General features: G+C 41.5%; 1 protein-coding gene across 3 annotated transcripts in view; it reads right to left on the reverse strand.

Annotated features, from left to right (window-relative positions):
- The window catches only part of LOC136242373 (transducin beta-like protein 3), a 112,279-nt gene extending 100,089 nt beyond the window's left edge, over window positions 1-12,190 (reverse strand). Inside the window, exons 1-5 of one of the 3 annotated variants that reach the window (XM_066033780.1) lie at window positions 11,985-12,190; window positions 11,871-11,922; window positions 11,729-11,824; window positions 8,659-8,703; window positions 8,079-8,302 (exon numbers count right to left, since the gene is read on the reverse strand). In XM_066033780.1, coding sequence (XP_065889852.1) covers window positions 8,079-8,302; window positions 8,659-8,703; window positions 11,729-11,824; window positions 11,871-11,922; window positions 11,985-12,031 — 464 coding nt within the window. In that variant the 5' untranslated portion in view covers window positions 12,032-12,190. The remainder of the gene's footprint in view (window positions 1-8,078; window positions 8,303-8,658; window positions 8,704-11,728; window positions 11,825-11,870; window positions 11,923-11,984) is intronic. The other 2 variants (XM_066033779.1, XM_066033781.1) reach the window with 2 other exon arrangements.
- Between the last annotated feature and the right edge of the window lie 6,816 nt (window positions 12,191-19,006).

Consider the following 19,006-nt stretch of genomic DNA (forward strand, 5'->3'; position numbering starts at 1 on the left):
CCGGCAGGTGAGTACATAGCCGTGCGGTCGCGGCCAGTGTGCAGGGAAAGAAGCCGGGTCTGGTACGTATATAGCCCGGAACGGCATCTGGTCTAGTCTCGCTGGGGTTATCAGCCCTTCGTTCCCGCTAGCTAGATAGCTGGAACAGCTAGCGGTTGTGTTTTGGTTAGCGGCTTTTTCGATCTCGTCTCGTTCCTGTCTCCGCTTACTGGTGGTGAGCGTGTATTGCAGGACGGGACCACACACCTCGCACACACAGCCCGTTCCCCTTACACGTAGCTACTACGCATACAGCAATGTAAGAAGGGCTGGTATCACCACCGCAGCTAGACCATAAGCCCTGACAGCTGAGCTAAGCTGGGGGCGACCAATGAACTCGTGACAGTTTGGTTTCAGTTTAGCTATGATGGCCCGCCTTTACATGCATGGCTGGAATCCATATCTATGGGATGGGGGTGACGGGCCAGGTAGCCCCCCCCCATGAAGGTGTCACAACAGTCAACACATTCTTCCATTGTGACTGGCATGCAGGCACCCCTGCACTTGAGTTATGGCACCAATGGTTAAGGATGAAGCCAATTAAGGCTAGGACCAAGGAGCTGTTAGGACGTTAATGGCTTATGTCTAACAGTGAGGTGCATGGTGCATGAGACCTCAGCATGCCCACCTTTGACTATTCAAGCAATCCTGCATGTTGTTAAAGTGATTCAAGTAATATCTTATCACAAATGGTTGTGTGGTGGTTGATCATCAGTGAGGCCAAGCCTGGTGTGAGGTACTGTGCTCACCAGTGATGGCCAGCCTGTTGTTGGGTTATGTAATGAACTTTCAACAAATGGTTGTGTTGTGGTTAATTAACAGTGAGGCCAAGCCTGGTGTGAGGCAATGTGCTCACCAGTGATGGCCAGCCTGTTGTTGGGTTAAGTAATAAACTTATAACAAATGGTTATGTGGTGGTTGATTAACAGTGAGGCCAAGCCTGGTGTAAGCAATGTGCTCACCAGTGATGGCCAGCCTGTTGGGTCATGTTAAATAAAATTTTTTAAAAGTGGTTGTGTGGTGGTAATTAACAGTGAAGCCAAGCCTGGTGTGAGGCAATGTGTCGGCCAGCCTGTTGTTGGGTGTTGCAAATAATCAAATGGTTCTGTTGTGGCTAATCAACAATGAGGCCGAACCTGGTGTGTGGCAACGTGTTCACCATTGATGGCCAGCCAGTCGTTGAGTTATTTCAAATGACTTCACAAATGAAGTACCTGTTGCCAAGTTGTTCAAAACAATGTTATCTCCAATTGGATCGGTGTTTTGCTTTGATGGGATGTACTCATAGTTTAGTGGGAAATATCTCGCACCTATCCCAGTCTCAAGCAGGTATACGAGTCACTCACCTCTGACAAAAGCTAACCAGGCTGGCACACATCCTGGCACAAGGTTTGTGCTGCAAATTGGTGGTCACAGCTGCTAGTGTTTGTTGGTTGTGTTGTTTGTAGATGAGATTCCAGGGGCTAAAAGGTTGCAAGATGCTGGAGTGAAAACATTTCGAATGGACAATATGAGAGATGTCGTCTCAGCAAGCCAAGTATTCCAGACATTGGGGTCTAGGGATGAGTCCCCAGAATACATTGACTTCGCTGAATTGCCACCAGCTAAAGGCAAAGTACGGGGTATCCCATCAGGACTCGATGGTCAAGTAATATTAGTCCAGGCAGCTGATCTGTTGCAATCAAAGAAGCTAATCCCAGACCTGGCAACTTGGACCCAGTGCTTTGCACTATATGTGGCAGTCCTTGCCCCCAGCCAACCGGAGCGGTTCCCTGAGTTGATGGCGTATAAGTCATTCATTGCAAGGAAGAGCTTGCGTTATGCTTGGCCCTCCTGGCTGGTATATGACCAGAATTTCCATCAAGAAGCAGCTGAAAACCCCCTTCTCTCGTGGGCTCATGCTGATCCAGGCACCTATACGGAGTCTTTCTCTGGGCAGCTGATTGGAAGAGAAAACTGGTGCTCCCACTGTTACTCGATTGACCACTACTCCTTCCAATGCCCAGTGGCAGCTCAGAGCCAGAGCCCTGCCCCAGGTTTCTCATCAGCTCATTACAAGCCAACACAGAGGCCTGGTCCAAATCTGGGAGGAGGAGGAGCCATTGGGCAACTGGAAGAAAGGCCCAGGAAGCGGTCACTTACTTCTAGACAAGAGGTTACTGGGAGATCCTTAAGGCCATGCAACCTTTATAATGACAATGGAGGTAGATGCCGGTATGGGAGGATGTGCAGATACAATCACTGTTGTAGATCCTGCGGTGGAGGTCACCCCGCTAGCAGGTGCAAAGCTCCCAGTGAACAGGCCTCCAGTACAAAATGACCGGATGGTTTTACTGGACTCTCAACTGTTGATTACTCTTTGTGATTATGTTACCTCACATGCTTATGTATGCTTATCTTCACATTCAACATACATATGAATAAAAATGATATTTGTGTAATGAGTAGAGTAGCACTAATTAATTCTGAGATACAGTAGAAGCTACTCGCACTATTTCTGTTCTTAATTAATATTTTTTATTTTTATTTTTTTTTTTTGCTTATAGTCAATTACTATCAATTCTATGACTTACAGTGGGCTATCCATACCTCACCCAACTGCTGGCTCTGGAACAAGCTAATACTCAACAAGAAACCGTCTTGCCAGATAACCTGGCAAAAGTCACAACTCCTCTACAAGCAGAAGTGTGGTCCCAGTTTTTAGGTAGTCACCCTGACAAAACCTTTGTCAATTTCTTGTTGCGGGGGATAAAGTATGGTTTCCGCATTGGTTTTAATCCTACTCTATCTGAACTGAAAGCTAACAACCGTAACATGTTTTCAGCTGAGCAGCATCCAGAAGTGGTCAATGCTTACATTCAAGGGGAAGTAGAGAGCAACAGAATGTTGCTAGTGGGTAAGGAAGACCTACCAGAAGCTAAACAAATCCATTGTAGCCCATTTGGAGTTATACCAAAAAAGAATAAGCCTGGGCACTGGAGACTAATCCTGGATCTATCTAGCCCTGAAGGTAACAGTGTTAATGATGGGATTGCAAAGGAACTAGCAAGCCTCTCATATGTGTCGGTTGATGATATGATCGCTGTAATTGCTAAATTTGGGAGAGGGGGCAATCCTAGCAAAATTAGACATTAAGCAAGCTTACAGGCATGTTCCAGTGTCTCCTCTAGACCGGCACTACTTAGGAATGCAGTGGGGTGGCAATATTTACATTGATGCAGCGCTGCCCTTTGCCCTGCGATCTGCCCCCCTATTGTTCACAGCAATTGCCGATACAGTTCAGTGGGTGGCTCAGCAGGAGGGAGTCAAGCATGTCCTCCATTATATCGATGATTTTGTTACTATAGGGAGACCTGGCTCACCAGAGTGTGCTAATAATTTAGCAACCATTACAACAGTCTGTAATGCCATGGGCCTGCCAATTGAGAACAAAAAAACAGAGGGACCGGCAACATGCATTACATTCTTAGGAATAGAGATAGATTCAGTTGCCATGGAGATCCGTCTTCCGGCTGACAAATTAGCTCTGCTAAAGGAAAACTTAGTCAGGTGGCGGGGAAAGAAATCAGTTAGAAAACGAAACCTGTTATCATTAATTGGGTCTCTTTCCCATGCATGTAAAGTTGTGAGGTCTGGTAGAGCTTTCCTCCGCCGACTTATAGCGATGTTGTCAGATGTCGAAGAGCTAGATCATTTTGTCAGGCTGAACAGCTGTGCCATGGCTGAGGTAGAATGGTGGTATGTCTTTGGGTCGTCGTGGAACGGAGTATCCATGTTACTCTCGGTTAACAAGGTCAACCCAACATTCTCAATTACAACAGATGCTTCGGGTTCATGGGGGTGTGGTGGCTTCTCAGGCTCTCAGTGGTTCTGCCTACCATGGAATCCAATCGGGGCTTCACTCCACATCACAGTCCAGGAGCTTATTCCTATCACCTTGGCAGCAGCCTTATGGGGGAGGAACTGGTCTGGACACTCGGTACAAGTGTGGTGTGACAATGAGGCTGCTGTCAACATCATCAACCAGAACAGTAGCAAAGATCTCGATGCCTCACACCTCCTAAGGTGCTTGGCTTTCATCAGGGAAAATATAACTTCTTTTTGTTTGCAACTCATATTGCTGGAAAAAATAATAACATTGCAGATGCACTATCCCACAACAAAATGCATTTATTTCATTCCTTGCACCCACAGGCTCAGCCGATTCCATCAGCTATTCCCGAATCACTACTGGACCTAATCATAATACAGAAGCCAGATTGGTTGTCTCCAGCCTGGACGATGCTGTGGAGTTCTATTTTTCCAATGGACTAGCATCATCCACTCACCGAGTCTATGGCTCAGCAAAACGTCGCTACATGCAGTTTTGTCTCACCTATAACCTCAACCCCCTCCCAACCACAGAGCACCGCCTGTGCCAGTTTGTGTCACCCCTAGGTATGGAGGGACTGTCCCACTCCACAATCAAAGGCTACCTTTCAGGCATCCGTCATTTGCACTTAGAGCACCATTTGCCAGACCCAAGAATAAGTTCCATGAGTCGCCTGGAATTAGTTCTCAGGGGCATCAAATCTCTCCAAGCTAAGACTAAAGGGCCAGTGTCTCCCAGACTACCCATCACACCTGAGCTGCTACTGAAAATCAAACAAGTGTGGTTCAATGGTCACTATCAAAATGACAATGTAATGCTGTGGGCAGCAGCTCTACTGTGTTTCTTTGGATTCTTGCGAGCTGGGGAGATTACAGTTCCCTCTGATACAGCCTATGATGAAGGGGTCCACCTAAACTTCTCAGATGTGTCGGTAGATTCATACACCAATCCTCAAGTCATAAAAGTCAGAATCAAGGCCTCCAAAACAGACCCCTTTCGCCTTGGTGTAGATGTGTTCCTGGGCCGTACACAGAAGTCATTGTGTCCAGTAACCGCAGTCCTGTGCTACCTGCAACAGAGAGGCCCAGAGGCCGGTCCACTATTCACATTTTCAGATGGCAAACCTCTTACACGCCCCAGATTTGTTGTGAGAATCAGAGAGGCACTCAGTCAAGCAGGAGTTCAGTTTAAACATTACTCAGGTCACAGCTTCAGGATTGGGGCTGCCACAACAGCAGCCAGACAAGGCGTGGCAGAGACCACAATCAAAATGCTGGGTCGCTGGAAAAGCAGTGCGTACCAGTTATATATCAAGACACCACGTCAGCAGTTGGCTGCTATGTCAGAAAGACTGGTCTCCTAGGATTAGACAGTATGGCTAGTACCTATATATAGATATATATCAGCATTCTTTTTCTTTTTCATAAATGTATGTGTCAGCACTAATTTTATCTCAACAGGTGTTGCTGGTAGCCAGTTCTGTGTATCATTATCATACAGAGAGAGGTGATTGTGAGGTCAGGGAGTGTGTGAGGTATGCTTGGGCTAAGTTTGGGTGGTGTCATTTGGCTTCCGCAAAACAACTGGCGCCTGGACTTCAGAAGTCAGCAGGCACCCCCAAGCAAGCCTTATTTCATGGTTCACGTGATCTAGCTGATAACCATAAAATCTTACAAGGTTGCAGTCATGTGGGTTCACGTGATCCGATGAAAGTCATCCCTGACCTTCTCTCCCAAACCACATCTTCCCGGCATGTTCAGCAATAACCCAATTTATGTCCATGGTACAGTCGAATATGTTAAATAGAGATTTCTGGAGTAGTAAGGTTTTGATCTATTTAAAGCCTACCTTGACATGTAGCAAATACTCCATTACTCATTCATCACTACCAAAATAAATTCATAGGTTTGCTGTTATCTTAGTTCCTTTCACTTTGTATATTACGATTCTAATAAATTCGGGCGGTTACTAGTGTGTGTAACAGTTGAGTACAACAAAAAGAGCTTGTAGCTTTGTAGCGATTGTGTAGTGAAATGTAGCAGAAAGTATTTTAATAGCTTAGTTAGGTTATTTTATCGTGGATGAAGTTTCGTGCGCGATCACTGTTGCAGTCTGAGTCATCGTAGCTAGCTAATTATGTTCTTGGCAGAGTGGCTACAAGGTGAAGAGTGTATATTATAGCTAGCTATTGCGTGAATTGCATGTTACAGCTATTGTGTGAATTGGCTTACTTAAGAAGTTGACCTGGTTCGGTCCAGTCCAGGTTTTCTAAACCCCCCAACAAGTTTGCACCATCCTATCCTTTTATCTTCAATCAGGCTCATCACCTTCTTTGTTGCAATGAAACCATATGAAGACATTATTTTCCCTATCAACACTTTCTTTGAGTAGCACATTTAGATGCTGCAAACTTATTTAGACCCTTATGCACCTGTAACTTCATGATAGGTTCAATGCCATGCCTATTAGTTATTTAAATGTAATCTTGGTTGATTAATGACAATCGAGCACTGGACCACATCTCTTAACATTCTATCACTGTGACACACCCTGTTATTATTGGTCTAGCTGTATTCATAATTCTAGCACAACAAAAATAGCACACCCCCTGGCTAACTAGAGATACTCTAATACAGCAGTCACCCTAATAGAACAGTCACATGTGTATAGCTGTATGCTATAACAAAAAACCAAACTAGTATACTTAAATGAAGTAGGGATCCAAGCAATAAAAAGTAGTGAAACAAGCGATGTATGATGGCATTACAGCATAGCTCGGTGGGATAATCCCTACTTTGGCATTGAACAAAATGATTGCCAATGCAGGGATTTTCCCACTGAGCTATGCTGTAATACCATCATTCATCTCTTGTTTCACTACTTTTTTATTGACTAATAATTTTTAATATAATATTTTATATACATGCCTGAAAGATTCGATTGTGGCTAGGCAGCAGGTAACTTTGCAGCTATGTTTGTTAAATACTAAACGAACAAATCCTAAAGATATCACGGAAAAATTGAGGTTTTGTGAATTGCTGGGAATTTACAAATATGTATACCCAAGGGCTCCTTTGATCTTCCCACACACATGTTACAATGACATTTTATTTATTTTATTAATGCTTTACAGCGCAAGTGCTGAAGATCTATTGGGCACCTGGTCCTACAGCCTACTCAAAGACTTTAGCTACTTAAGGTGTTTTTGAAAAGTTGGAGAAAGGAGAAAAAATCCATGACTGGACCTAGGTAACCTCGAACCTGCAGCCATCCGATTTACGCTCGAACGCTTACAGGAGTCTACCAGGTAGTCAGGATGTTTTCTCCTTGTTATTTTTCATGCAATTATATCCATAGTTATAGAACTTTGCGTGGGTGAGATCAAAGGAAAAAGTGTACTTTAAATTTCATAAAGTACACTCTCAGCCAACCAACTGCTTCATTGACCACAAAGAGTGCTTTATTTGCACCGTAAAGAGTGCTTTATTCGTTCAATAAAGCACTCTTTGCGGTGCAATAAAGCACTCTTTGCGGTGCAATAAAGCACTCTTTGCGGTGCAATAAAGCACTCTTTGCGGTGCAATAAAGCACTCTCTGTGGGCAATAAAGCACAGTTGCCCACGCGCCTTAGTGTAGGCTAATAGCCTACGGGGCTTGCACCAGTACGACTAATCACCCAAGTCGGTGAAGGCTGATAGCCTCGCCGCGCTGAGTGATCAATCACCCCAGCCAATACAAGTTCCACCACTGGATTGCTTTTATAGACATACCTAAATGCTTCGATGATGGGTGGGAGAGGGTAACGTTGCTGTTACGTTTGTTAATGTAAACGGACAAGTCCTGGAGATATCACGGAAATACTTCACCATGTGGCTCACAATAGAATCCATTGTGGGTTGAGAGCAAAACCTGCCAAAAGACGCAATGAACATTTACTATGCCGTGCAACGCTTGTTAATTACGAGTCCTAGTGTATGGTGAAGCTACACGACTAGAAAGTTCCATAAATCATTTAAAGCATAGCCTTGCTCATGCTATATGAAAAATAAAGTACTCGGCCGCGCGCCTCGTACTTTATTTTTCATATAGCACTCGCGGCTATGCTTTAACATATACGTATATTAGAATGTCCCAAGATGGTTGAGGGATCCCACACATAGTCACTCACTGGACTACACCATTTGATCCATGGAAATTGTGAGTATAGTAGTTCCTAGTACAGTCCCATATCTTCACGCTACTATCTGCTGATCCTGTAGCTAGTAGTGTTGAACTGGGGTCAAATGTCATTGCCATGATTGGGCTTATGTGAGCTTTCCATAACTTGATCAGTTTCTTGTTCAGCCAGTCATATTGCTTGATCAATTGACTTCGCAGTCCAATGAGAAGTAACTAATATGGTAAGATACACTATGATAATAAATCAACCATGGTCCTCAAAAAGTCACAGTTCCATGGTGTAATTATTGTGATGATCATTGCACCTATTTCTTGGCTTGGCTTTATTTGCATGTCATACCCTGTTTGACGATTACAATAACTACTGTATTACATATAGCTAAGTCTGCATGGCTTTATATCTACCTGTATAAAGCTTGACACAAGCTGAATACAGCGTATACAGTAGATATTGTACATTGCAGAAGCTCATGCAAGCATGCATGCAGACACAAACAAACACATGCACAAACAAACGCACCCACACTCACACACATGTACACACCACACACACGCATGCACATGGGTACCTTTCCATCTGGAGAAACAGCAAAAGAAGTAATAGTATCTTCATCCTATACAAAAGCAATGTTACTAGCATGCATTTAAATTGCACAAAGTCTGAACACAAATATTCCACTTGAGGTACAGCTGTACATACATCACATAGCATGGTACAGTAACATATGTATGTTGAGCAACTTTTTAATCTTGTCTGATTGCCTATAGCCCACACCCATTTTACACCTGAGCTGTTTGCTTGACCACTCTCATTTTGATTTTGCTGCTTCATAAGCTATGCTTGTGTTTCCATAATTGTTATAATAACAGTTGAGTGAAACTTTCTTTAATATGTTTCTTTATCATTGCATGGGTGTTTGAATATCATATAAGGAATGATTATTTAGAGACTTTTGCACATGACCCAACTGGACAGTCTAAAACACAAAATCCATCATTTAACAAATACAAGATGGTTGAGGGATCCCACACATAGAGTCCCCCCTCCCCCAGTATAGTATTTAGGATTGAGCCCTGTTGCTGCACAAATTATGCTAGCATTACTATCATACAGTACAGTAGTGCTGTACAGTCCAGTAGGGATCACCCAAAAACCACCCTCACTTTTCCTTCACAACAACGGAGTATTGGATAAGCATAGCTGTGAACAAAGCCTTTGGGGTGCAAGTAATGTTCATTGGCGCCTATAATATGTGACCATTTCAGCAAATACCTGCCTAGTTCACACAATTTCCAAAGGAAAGGATCACCAAAGTTTCAACTAGTTGAGGTGAATAGTTTTAGAATTATAGCACTAGAACATAGCACTTGATCACATAACAGAATTATAGCACTTGATCAGAACAACTCCTTGCTTTTTCAAATTTAATCCCTCTGGTTGCTCTGGAAGAAAGGCTGTTATTGGTCCAGACTTTCTAAAAAGTCTGTCAAAAAGCAGTGGAAGATAAGCGTACATCTAACACTCTAATCCCAAAACCAGTTGGGAGAGCTAATGTATGAAGTCATCCCTTCCTAGTACCAAGAGTTCTTAATATAAAAAGAGAGGCAGTGATATTTTTATATTATGAACTCTTTTTATATTATGAACTCTTTTTATATTATGAACTCTTGCTTGTACAAAAGCGATTATTATATCCTTCTGTTCTGCTTTCAATTCATACAATATTTTGTCCACAACCTTGCACAAGCTTTCCATTGCGAGTGTTGTCATGGTCACACTATAATTTTATACTAACGCGCATGAAGCCTAATAAACAACTGACATCACGCATTCTCAAATCTGATTGGCAACCAATGAATTCCTCAGTTGTATATGCCACTGCCAAGCTTTGTATTAAGTGTCACCCAGACCCTTGTGGTCTGGCTAGGTTGCCTACACCTAGTGTACAATAATTATAATTCATAAACCTTGTTACACCCTGTTCGCACTACCTACTAACCTGGGTAGAGCACGACACGGCTCAAAACAAATTGCAGTGTGAATTAATCAATCTGTTCCGAACCGGGTCCAGCATGGCACGACAGGGAGAGGTGGGCTGGGACAGGATAGGATACAGTGTGAATGCATTCCAAGCTGGCCAACTCAGGTTAGCAATATAACTTGCTTCTGTTTGCTACACAACGAGTACATTTTATGCTCTAAAACTGCTCTTCAAAATGGCTATGACACATCATAGTTCTGGAAGACTTTGTGACATATACGCTTGAATGATGCATTAAGGAGCATCCACTGGCTTGAACATGGTGGCTATAACATTGTACGACTTGTTTCAGCTGGTTCTATGCTCCCTTCCTCGCTACAATTCCAGTGCCTTTTTATTAAGTGCCTACATAGTTAAAAGCTAGTGTGCTTGTTTAGCTAATCATTATTTGGCGCTCGCACTATCAAGTTCGTGTCAAGTAGTGTGCCAACCCCGAGTCCAATAACCCAAGTTGAAAACATTCTGGCTAACCCGGGATAATGTGAACGGGATGTTAATGTTGCCGTCAAAGTAGGGATTAAATGTCTATCAGCATATTTGCAGGTATACATGGCCTCGCTATGTACCTTTCAATTCACATGATCATTTGAATTTAAAATTCCTTAGTTTTCCCTTCTTGTATGCTTACTTGTAATCTTGCATTTTATAAAATGGTCATTGTGCTTCGCTTCAGCTATGTTCAGATTATTACAAAGCACTACAAAGAAGCACCTCCATGATCAATCCAGTCACCATTGAAAATATCAACAGATTCTCATTATAAATTGTGATAATCATAAGGCATTTACGTGCTACTTGCAAATAAACACCTATGTGGTACTGAATGGAACACAAAGGAGGACAAAGATAAATCCATGATGCATTCATTGTAGCTGCTATGATAGGTAAAAGGCACATCTCTTTCAAGCCGAAGTGACATCAACAATGAAGAAATCTCGCTAACTATATCTACAGTCCAACTTAAGGCTGGTTTTCATATAGCCACAAACTGCCCGCATTATTGCCTGAGTCAAGAGTGTCTATGGTAGCCTGTGACCGTGGCTGAGATGGATTAACAGTTCACTAAACGTCTGTGTTTTTCCTTATTAATTTTTATAAGTTTGGTGAACCTTGGAAACAACCCTGGCAGCAAAGGTAAGCCTTAATTTGTTGCAACACATCATGTTACAGGTGATTTAGTAACACTCTATGAAGCGTGGCACACCATGCTTGGCTTCTTCATGTTGAACATTGCTGATGTTTGCCTGCGGTGTTTGTTTCCATTTCCTGCCTGTGATGCTGGAAGAGCCAGGGAGTTTGAACCTCTCCCAACTTTAATGGTGGCTGCAACACAGTTGTTGCAATGTTTCCATATTGTTTAAAGTGTCCTCATCAAGCCCCTGGTAATATTGACAGGCAATGCGCAGGTGGTTTGCCAGCTATATAGAAATCAGCCTTAAATTATTATGCTGGGGGGGGGGGGGGGCATGTGTGTGTTGACTGTAGTTTGCGTATTTGACTTTCTCATGCTAAGGCAAAACTTTTTGTGACTTAATGCCTCAGCCAGCTCCCCCAACACACATGGGGGTGGACGGTACAAGTATTTTGTCATACTCACTTCATTCAAATGCCAGGTGACTCTACCAGTCTGTCTGTGTATCACCTTTACACTGGAACCACAAGTGAGAATCACATGCTCGCCATCAGAAGTGAACTATAAGGCCAACTCAACATACTTCTACTGAATGTACAGAACTTACATCAATCTTTCCCCCAGTGTACAGCGTTTCTATTTTATCCGCTAGTTCATATCTAAACATCGTGACGTTAATAATAGTGTAATACCCATTACCGCGGCATTTTCTGCAGCTTACTTTGTCTTTAACGTGATCACTTCTCCTTCAGTGGTTTTGAAAGACATCACTTTGGCACCACGTGGTGGCACTCCAATAAGACTACAAGTCGCTCTCTAAATGGAATGATAGGTGGGATCTAAATTACAGAACGGAACGGAACAGAATCTGGCGCGGCCGCCCCTTTCATTGAGACAGCCCAAGGTTTGAGATACCCATTTTCCTATGGGTATGGCCGGATCTAGCAGTACGGCCGGTACGGTTTTGGCCGTACCAATTTTTGGACAGGCTGTATTAAAAAAAAAACCTGCACGTGCGATTAATAAAATGCACACGTGACTTTGATGGCGAGCCTCGTGTCAGCAAGTTCTTCCTCCAGTTCGTCGTCATCATCGGTGGATTCATGTTTTGATTTGCCAGATATTCCCTTGCAGCCACACCAGCCAACTAATTTTTCTTTTCCGAAAAGACGTCTCGGCCAAACCAAGGTTGTATATCGATCATTTCAGCCGTCTTGGTTTCGACAGTGGCCATTCCTCCATTACAATGAAACCAATGACACTGCTTACTGCCATACATGTGTCACAGGATTTAAGGAAAAGAAAATAAGAAGTCATCATGCTGACGCTGCCTTCGTGAGTTGATAAAATTAACTTGCAAACTGTACCTTTGCTAGCTAGCTATAGCTGCATCAGTTAGATTCATGTCACCTGTCTGTAATAATATTTATATATTATTAATAGGTTTCAAAAGGATTTTCAAATTGGAAAGATGCAACTGTTATTTTGAAAAAGCATGCAAATAGTGCTTGCCATCGTGAGGCTGTTGAAGTTGTGATCACTCTCCCAACTACTACTGGAGATGTGGTGAACTGATTTCTGCAAATCATTTAAGAGAAAAGCAGCAGAATAGTACCATTTTGATGAAATTATTGTGCTCAATTCGCTTCTTAGCTAGACAAGGCATGGCGTTACGAGGTGATGGAACAGAAGACGATGGAAACTATTTACAGCTATTACAGCTTTTGTCTAGTCAAGATCCGTTAGTAGCTGGATGATTGCAGAAGAAGAGGTACAGATACACTTCACACAAAATCCAGGATGATTTCTTAGATTTAATGGGGAAGGACATTTTAAGTAACATTTCATCCCGTTTGCAGCAATCCAAATTTGCTACATTGATGATAGATGAACAACTGATGTGTCCAATGCCTCTCAGGCAGTTGTTGTGCTGCGATATGTGACAGATGTCTTTGATGTTTATGAAGATTTAATAGGTCTTTATAAAGTGCCATCAACTGATGCAGCTACTCTTGTTGCTACAGCCAAGGATGCATTGAAAGATGCTGCTCTACCAATCAGTAAACTCCGTGGCCAATGTTATGATGGGGCTGCAGCTATGAGAGGAATAAGATCAGGTGTAGCTAAGCGAATCCTTGACGAAGAACCTAGGGCAGTGTATACTCATTGCTACGGCCATTCTATCAACCTTGCAATGAACGATTCAATAAAGGCCTGCAAGCCTGTCAAAAAGTCCCTGGAAGTCACTCACGAAATCACGAAGTTGATCAAATACTCCCCACGCCGTGAAGGTATTTTTTCAGCAATTGAAGGACAACCATGACATCTCTGTTGGTTATCACACACCTGGAGTAAGAGTGTTATGTCCAACAAGGTGGACAGTATGTGCCAATGCTCTTGCAAGTGTTATTTCGTACTTTGAAATTTTACTCAACACATGGGACGAGGCTGCAGAAATAGTTTCAGACACAGAATCTAAAGCAAGGATTAATGGAGTTGCATCTCAGATGAAAACATTTGAGTTTATGTTTGGCGCCATTCTTGGTGAGATGATCTTGCATCATTCTGACAACCTCAGTCAGTGTCTTCAGAAGAGAACTATATCTGCTGCTGAAGGTCAGCATGTAGCCAAAATGGTTACTGACACATTGCAAAGTACATTATTAGGACTGAAGAGTCTTATGACTTGTTCTGGCAAAAGGTTGTTCATTTCTGTGAAGATCACAACGTGGAAGAAGCAACATTGCCACGACCTAGAAAATTGCCAGCCCGTTTTGATAATGGCTTGTCTAGGGGACACACTTTCCTCACCTAAGGGCCATTATCGACAAATCTACTATGAAGCTATTGGAACTGCAATTGGCTGTTTGTTGAATAGATTTGATCAGGAGAGATATAGAGTTTATCGCAACCTTGAGGACTTATTGATCAAGGCAAGTCTGAAGGATGAATTTGACCAGCAATTCCTATTTGTGTGTGAATTTTACAAGGATGATATTATTCCAGATGACTTGCATTCTCAACTTGTCATATTTGGAAACAGTTTTTAAAGTATCCCTGACAAAGAGAAACCTGCATCACCTACAATTTTTGACATCAAAGATTACTTTGCAAAACTATCAACAGCTCAAAAAGATCTATTGGGGCAAGTTGGTTTACTTCTCAAGCTTATTTTAGTAATTCCAGCCACCAATGCAACATCAGAACGTTCATTTAGTGCTTTACGTCGAGTTAAAACGTATTTGAGAAGCACAATGACACAGAATAGGCTGAACAACGTTTTGCTACTTCATGTCCACAAGGAGTACACGGACTCATTGGATTTAAAGAGCATTATCAATAGGTTTATTGCTGATTGTCCAGTAAGGCGTACCATATTTTCTACAATGTAGTTATAATAACAATATAATGTACAGTGTATACACAAATATGATCTTGAATTTTACATTATTCTCCAATAATCACTGTATAGTATTTAAACATGTTTTGATACTGAAAGTGCTCCAGATGCCATTTCAGAGCACTCAATTTGCAAAAATTTCCTGGGGGGGCATGCCCCCAGACCCCCCTAGTTTTAGCCTGCTTGTGCTCTTCCCAGTACCATTTGAGAGCACTAAGTTCTCAAAAATTTCTTGGGGGGCATGCTTCCACATTCCCCTGCTTCACAGCTCTATTCCTTTAAAACGGCTGCTTGTATTCTGCTCAGATGGCCTGACCACCATTAAAATGCTAGATCCGGCCCTGTATCACCATTGTGTGCAGAAGGTGAAACACATTTTGCTCACAGCATATTATATATCTAATCCAAAACAGCCAAGCTGTAAAAGAACAGTGCGGCCCTCAAAAAGGCTATGGTGAAAAAAGATGTGAAATCCAAGGTGGCGGCCAAGAAATGGCTGTGATGGTAGGTTAATGGTAAAAATTTTAATAACGACAATTCAGGTGAATTTTTGTGCAGCTTGGCCTTGGCAAAAAATTCACCTAAATTGCTGTTATTAAAATTTTTACCATTAACCTACCATCACAGCCATTTCTTGGCCGCCACCTTGGATTTCACATCTTTTTTCACCATAGCCTTTTTGAGGGCCACACTGTTTTTTTACAGCGTGGCTGTTTTGGATTAGATTTCATTTCTTTTTGTATTTGTATACCACAAAGCCGGCCTGTGGCCAGCTTTGGGACTTTTTTAACCTGTCTTTTTTTTTCTTTACCACATGAAGAAGAAAAGATGAAGCAGATGTACTTTAAATATTTCTGATTTTATCAGTAAATGTGCAAATTATATATATATAATACATATATTTATTACAGAACTCTCCATGGTGGTTTCTTTGTAACTGAACACTCTACAAGGTGACTTCTTCTTGCTGCCCTCTCTACAGGGTGAATTGTTAGTAGCTGAACAATCTACAAGGTAACTTCTTCTAGCTGATCTCTCTACAGGGTGATTTGTTTGTAGCTGAACTATCTACAAGGTAACTTCTTCTAGCTGAGCTCTCTACAGGGTGATCTGAATTCTGTGCAGGTGATTTGTTTGCAGCTGAGCTCTTTACAAAATGGTTTCTTTGTAGCTGAACTCCCTACAAGGTAACTTCTTCTAACTGATCTTTCTACAGGGCAATTTGTTTGTGGCTGAATTTTCTACAGGGTGATTTCTTTGAAGCTGAACTCTCTACATGATGGTTTTCTTTGTAGCTGAACTCTCCACAAGGTAATTTCTTCTAGCTGATCTCTCTACAAGGTGATTTGTTTGTAGCTGAACTCTCTACAGGTGATTTCTTTGCAGCTGAACTCTCTACATGATGGTATCTTTGTAGCTGAACTCTACAAGGTGATTTCTTCTAGCTGAACTATCTCTTTCTATAGTTGCATGAACTCCCTACAAGGTAACTTCTTCTAGCTGATCTCTCTACAGGGTGAATTGTTTGTAGCTGATCTCTGTACAGGGTGACTTGTTTTTAACTGATCTTTATACAGGTTACTTGTTTCTAGCTGATCTCTTGAATTCTCTTCAGGGTGACTGCTTTATTAGGATGACTGCTCTATTAGGATGACTGCTCTATTAGAGTATCTCAATCTCGCACTTGCTGCACCAAGTTTGATTTCGTGTTATAACTCCGTGGCTTTAAGTCTGATTCTTCTACACCATCGATGAGCCTTTCTAAGATGATTACTCCATCTGTACGACTTTCAAAGCATTACCCCAAGCGGTTTATCTGGTAGGCGTGGCAATCAGTTGTTTTTTTTATTAGCTAATCTCGATTGCGTAATTGTTACATACTGTTGGTTTTTTCGTTGTATCTTTCTGGTTTTTAGCTTGATTTCTTTCAAACCACAAAAGGTTTGAGGTTCAATAGTTACCTATTCAACCACCGATTTTCAGCTTCTTCCCATACGCGGTTTAACCTGTAGGCGTGACAACATATTGGTGCTATTTTTCGTGAATAATCGCTCATAACTTTTTGCCTGTTTATCGTATTCCAGTCAAAGTTGGTACAGAGATGCGCCTTTATACCCCCCCCTTCTTGGTGCCAAATTTCAAGGCAATCGGATATGGCGTTCGCGTTTTATAGCAGTTTTTGTAAGTGTGCAACAACAAGAAAAAAAAGAAAAAAAAAGTGAAGAAACTAAACCAAGTTTTGAAGTCGCATATCTCGGGAACGCGTGAAGCGATTTCGCTCAAATTTGGAATGAGGAGTACTGAAGTTGGAGGGAGTGTCCACAGCAAAAATCGTCTTGTTTCGTCAAGGCAGCACAGAGCTATGGAGGTGCGAAAATTGCATTTTCTTTCTTCCTGTCAAGATACTCACGGGTCTTATGCGCCGGCTTCTTGGGCCGCACGACACACTACCATGTGTCTTGATACATCATGTATAGAAGTATATTCTACATACCCTGAGACATATGATCCAAATGCCAAAGTAGCCAATTCCAACTCTATGTACTCTGAGATTGACTGATCGGCAATCAATACTCTATCTATTGAGCATATACAAATCCAAATTTAAAAAATTGGAGTGGATTAAAAATAACTAAAGACTTATGGTAAAAAAAATGAACTGAAGCAATACATTGTCTCTGGTTTGATAAGGTGAGACCGAGAAAAAAAAAAAGGTCACAACCAGCTGACAATAGCTGTCAACCTCACCAGCTACTGATAACTACATAAAGATCCTTACATAGCTCACTACACACTGCTCTGCTCTAATACTGTGATTGCTTTATTAGAGTGACTGCTCTATTAGAGTATTTCGATATTGATCACGGTTTTCAGCCCCACTCCAAGAAGGATAATTTCGCGTGATATCATACTGAGGGGGATTCATAACATGCGATCCCTCTGCCCACTACAGTGATTAGCCACCATACTTACAACAAGAGTACATATTATGTACTCTTGCTTACAAGTACACGAAAAAATTTGGAATTTTCAACTAGAGTAGGGACCATAGCACATCGATAAAAAGTACTAAAACAAGTTGGAGTAGTCCATGATATTAAATCACAGTAAAAAAAAACAAACAATAAGAAGTGTTATATCCCTACTGTGCCATTACCAACTTTGGGTGTACAACAAGGGACATGCTAACAAAACACTCTAATATAATGCACGGCTTTGCGTAATCATTATCTGTGTGTCTTTCTAATTTTTGCTGGTATTATTGTCATGTGTGGTGCCTTCAGTAGTGATGGCATATACAATTAGCCATGAATTTAATTAATTACTTAATTTATTTACTTCCTTGTATGCTGACAACTGTGTTGCTTTTGCAGTACGTGCTGCTGTGCTGTGATGTTATGCACTGTATGCATGCATGGGTGGGTGTGTGTGTTCATGTGCCCGCATGCATGTATTAGTTTTAAAGTAACATATTTTGACGTTTTTTGTAGGGAAAGATTGAAATAGTACTGATGACTGAACTATTAATACAATGTGTGTAGTATTTTTTAATCACATAGTCACATAATCTCATGCTTTCCAAATTCAGGCAACTAAAATTTGCCAGCCTATGTCAGTATCAAATCAGGTATAATTTTGATGTTTAGGCAACCACAGTTCAGATTAGATGCTATGCGTAGCTTGAAATGTTTTTACCTGTACACAACGCAGTAGTATTACTTCAGCCCATACAAATTGTATTGAAAATATATTTATTAATTAAATTGCCAGGCTTAAACAGCAGAACTTTTCTAGTTTTTTTAATATTGATGAGACATTATTAGGTGGCTGACAACTTTTGATGCTATTCAGCAGTAGCACTCTATTCACTGCTGCACTATGTTGCCTTATATTTGCATTTCCACTGCTGCACTATATTTATATTTACTTATATTTACACTGCTGCACTATGTTGCCTTATATTTATTTACTGCCTTATTCAGCAGTCTTCAATACATTTTTTTGTGTCCTGATGACCATTGAAAGTTGGCAATGCTCAAGATAAACGGAAATGCACAGTAGGTATATAACACTTCTTGTTTTATTGTGATTTAATATCATGTACTATTCCAACTTGTTTCAGTGCATATACTTTACGCTAACCTTCCAGATTATTAATTTTTGCCCTCCTACCACTATCCCTCTTCTACCATTCTTACTTGATAAAGATTTAATCCACTAACAGTAATGCCCAGCAACATTTATTGGCTGCAATAATTTGTAGGAAGATCAGTATGGCTCTTGACCTACATTGTTTGAGCAGCCGGCAGGCTGTTTGTATTGATGTGTCCTGCTCATATAAA

Source organism: Dysidea avara, chromosome 13, assembly GCF_963678975.1.
Source record: "Dysidea avara chromosome 13, odDysAvar1.4, whole genome shotgun sequence".
In the NCBI taxonomy this organism is placed as follows: domain Eukaryota; kingdom Metazoa; phylum Porifera; class Demospongiae; order Dictyoceratida; family Dysideidae; genus Dysidea; species Dysidea avara.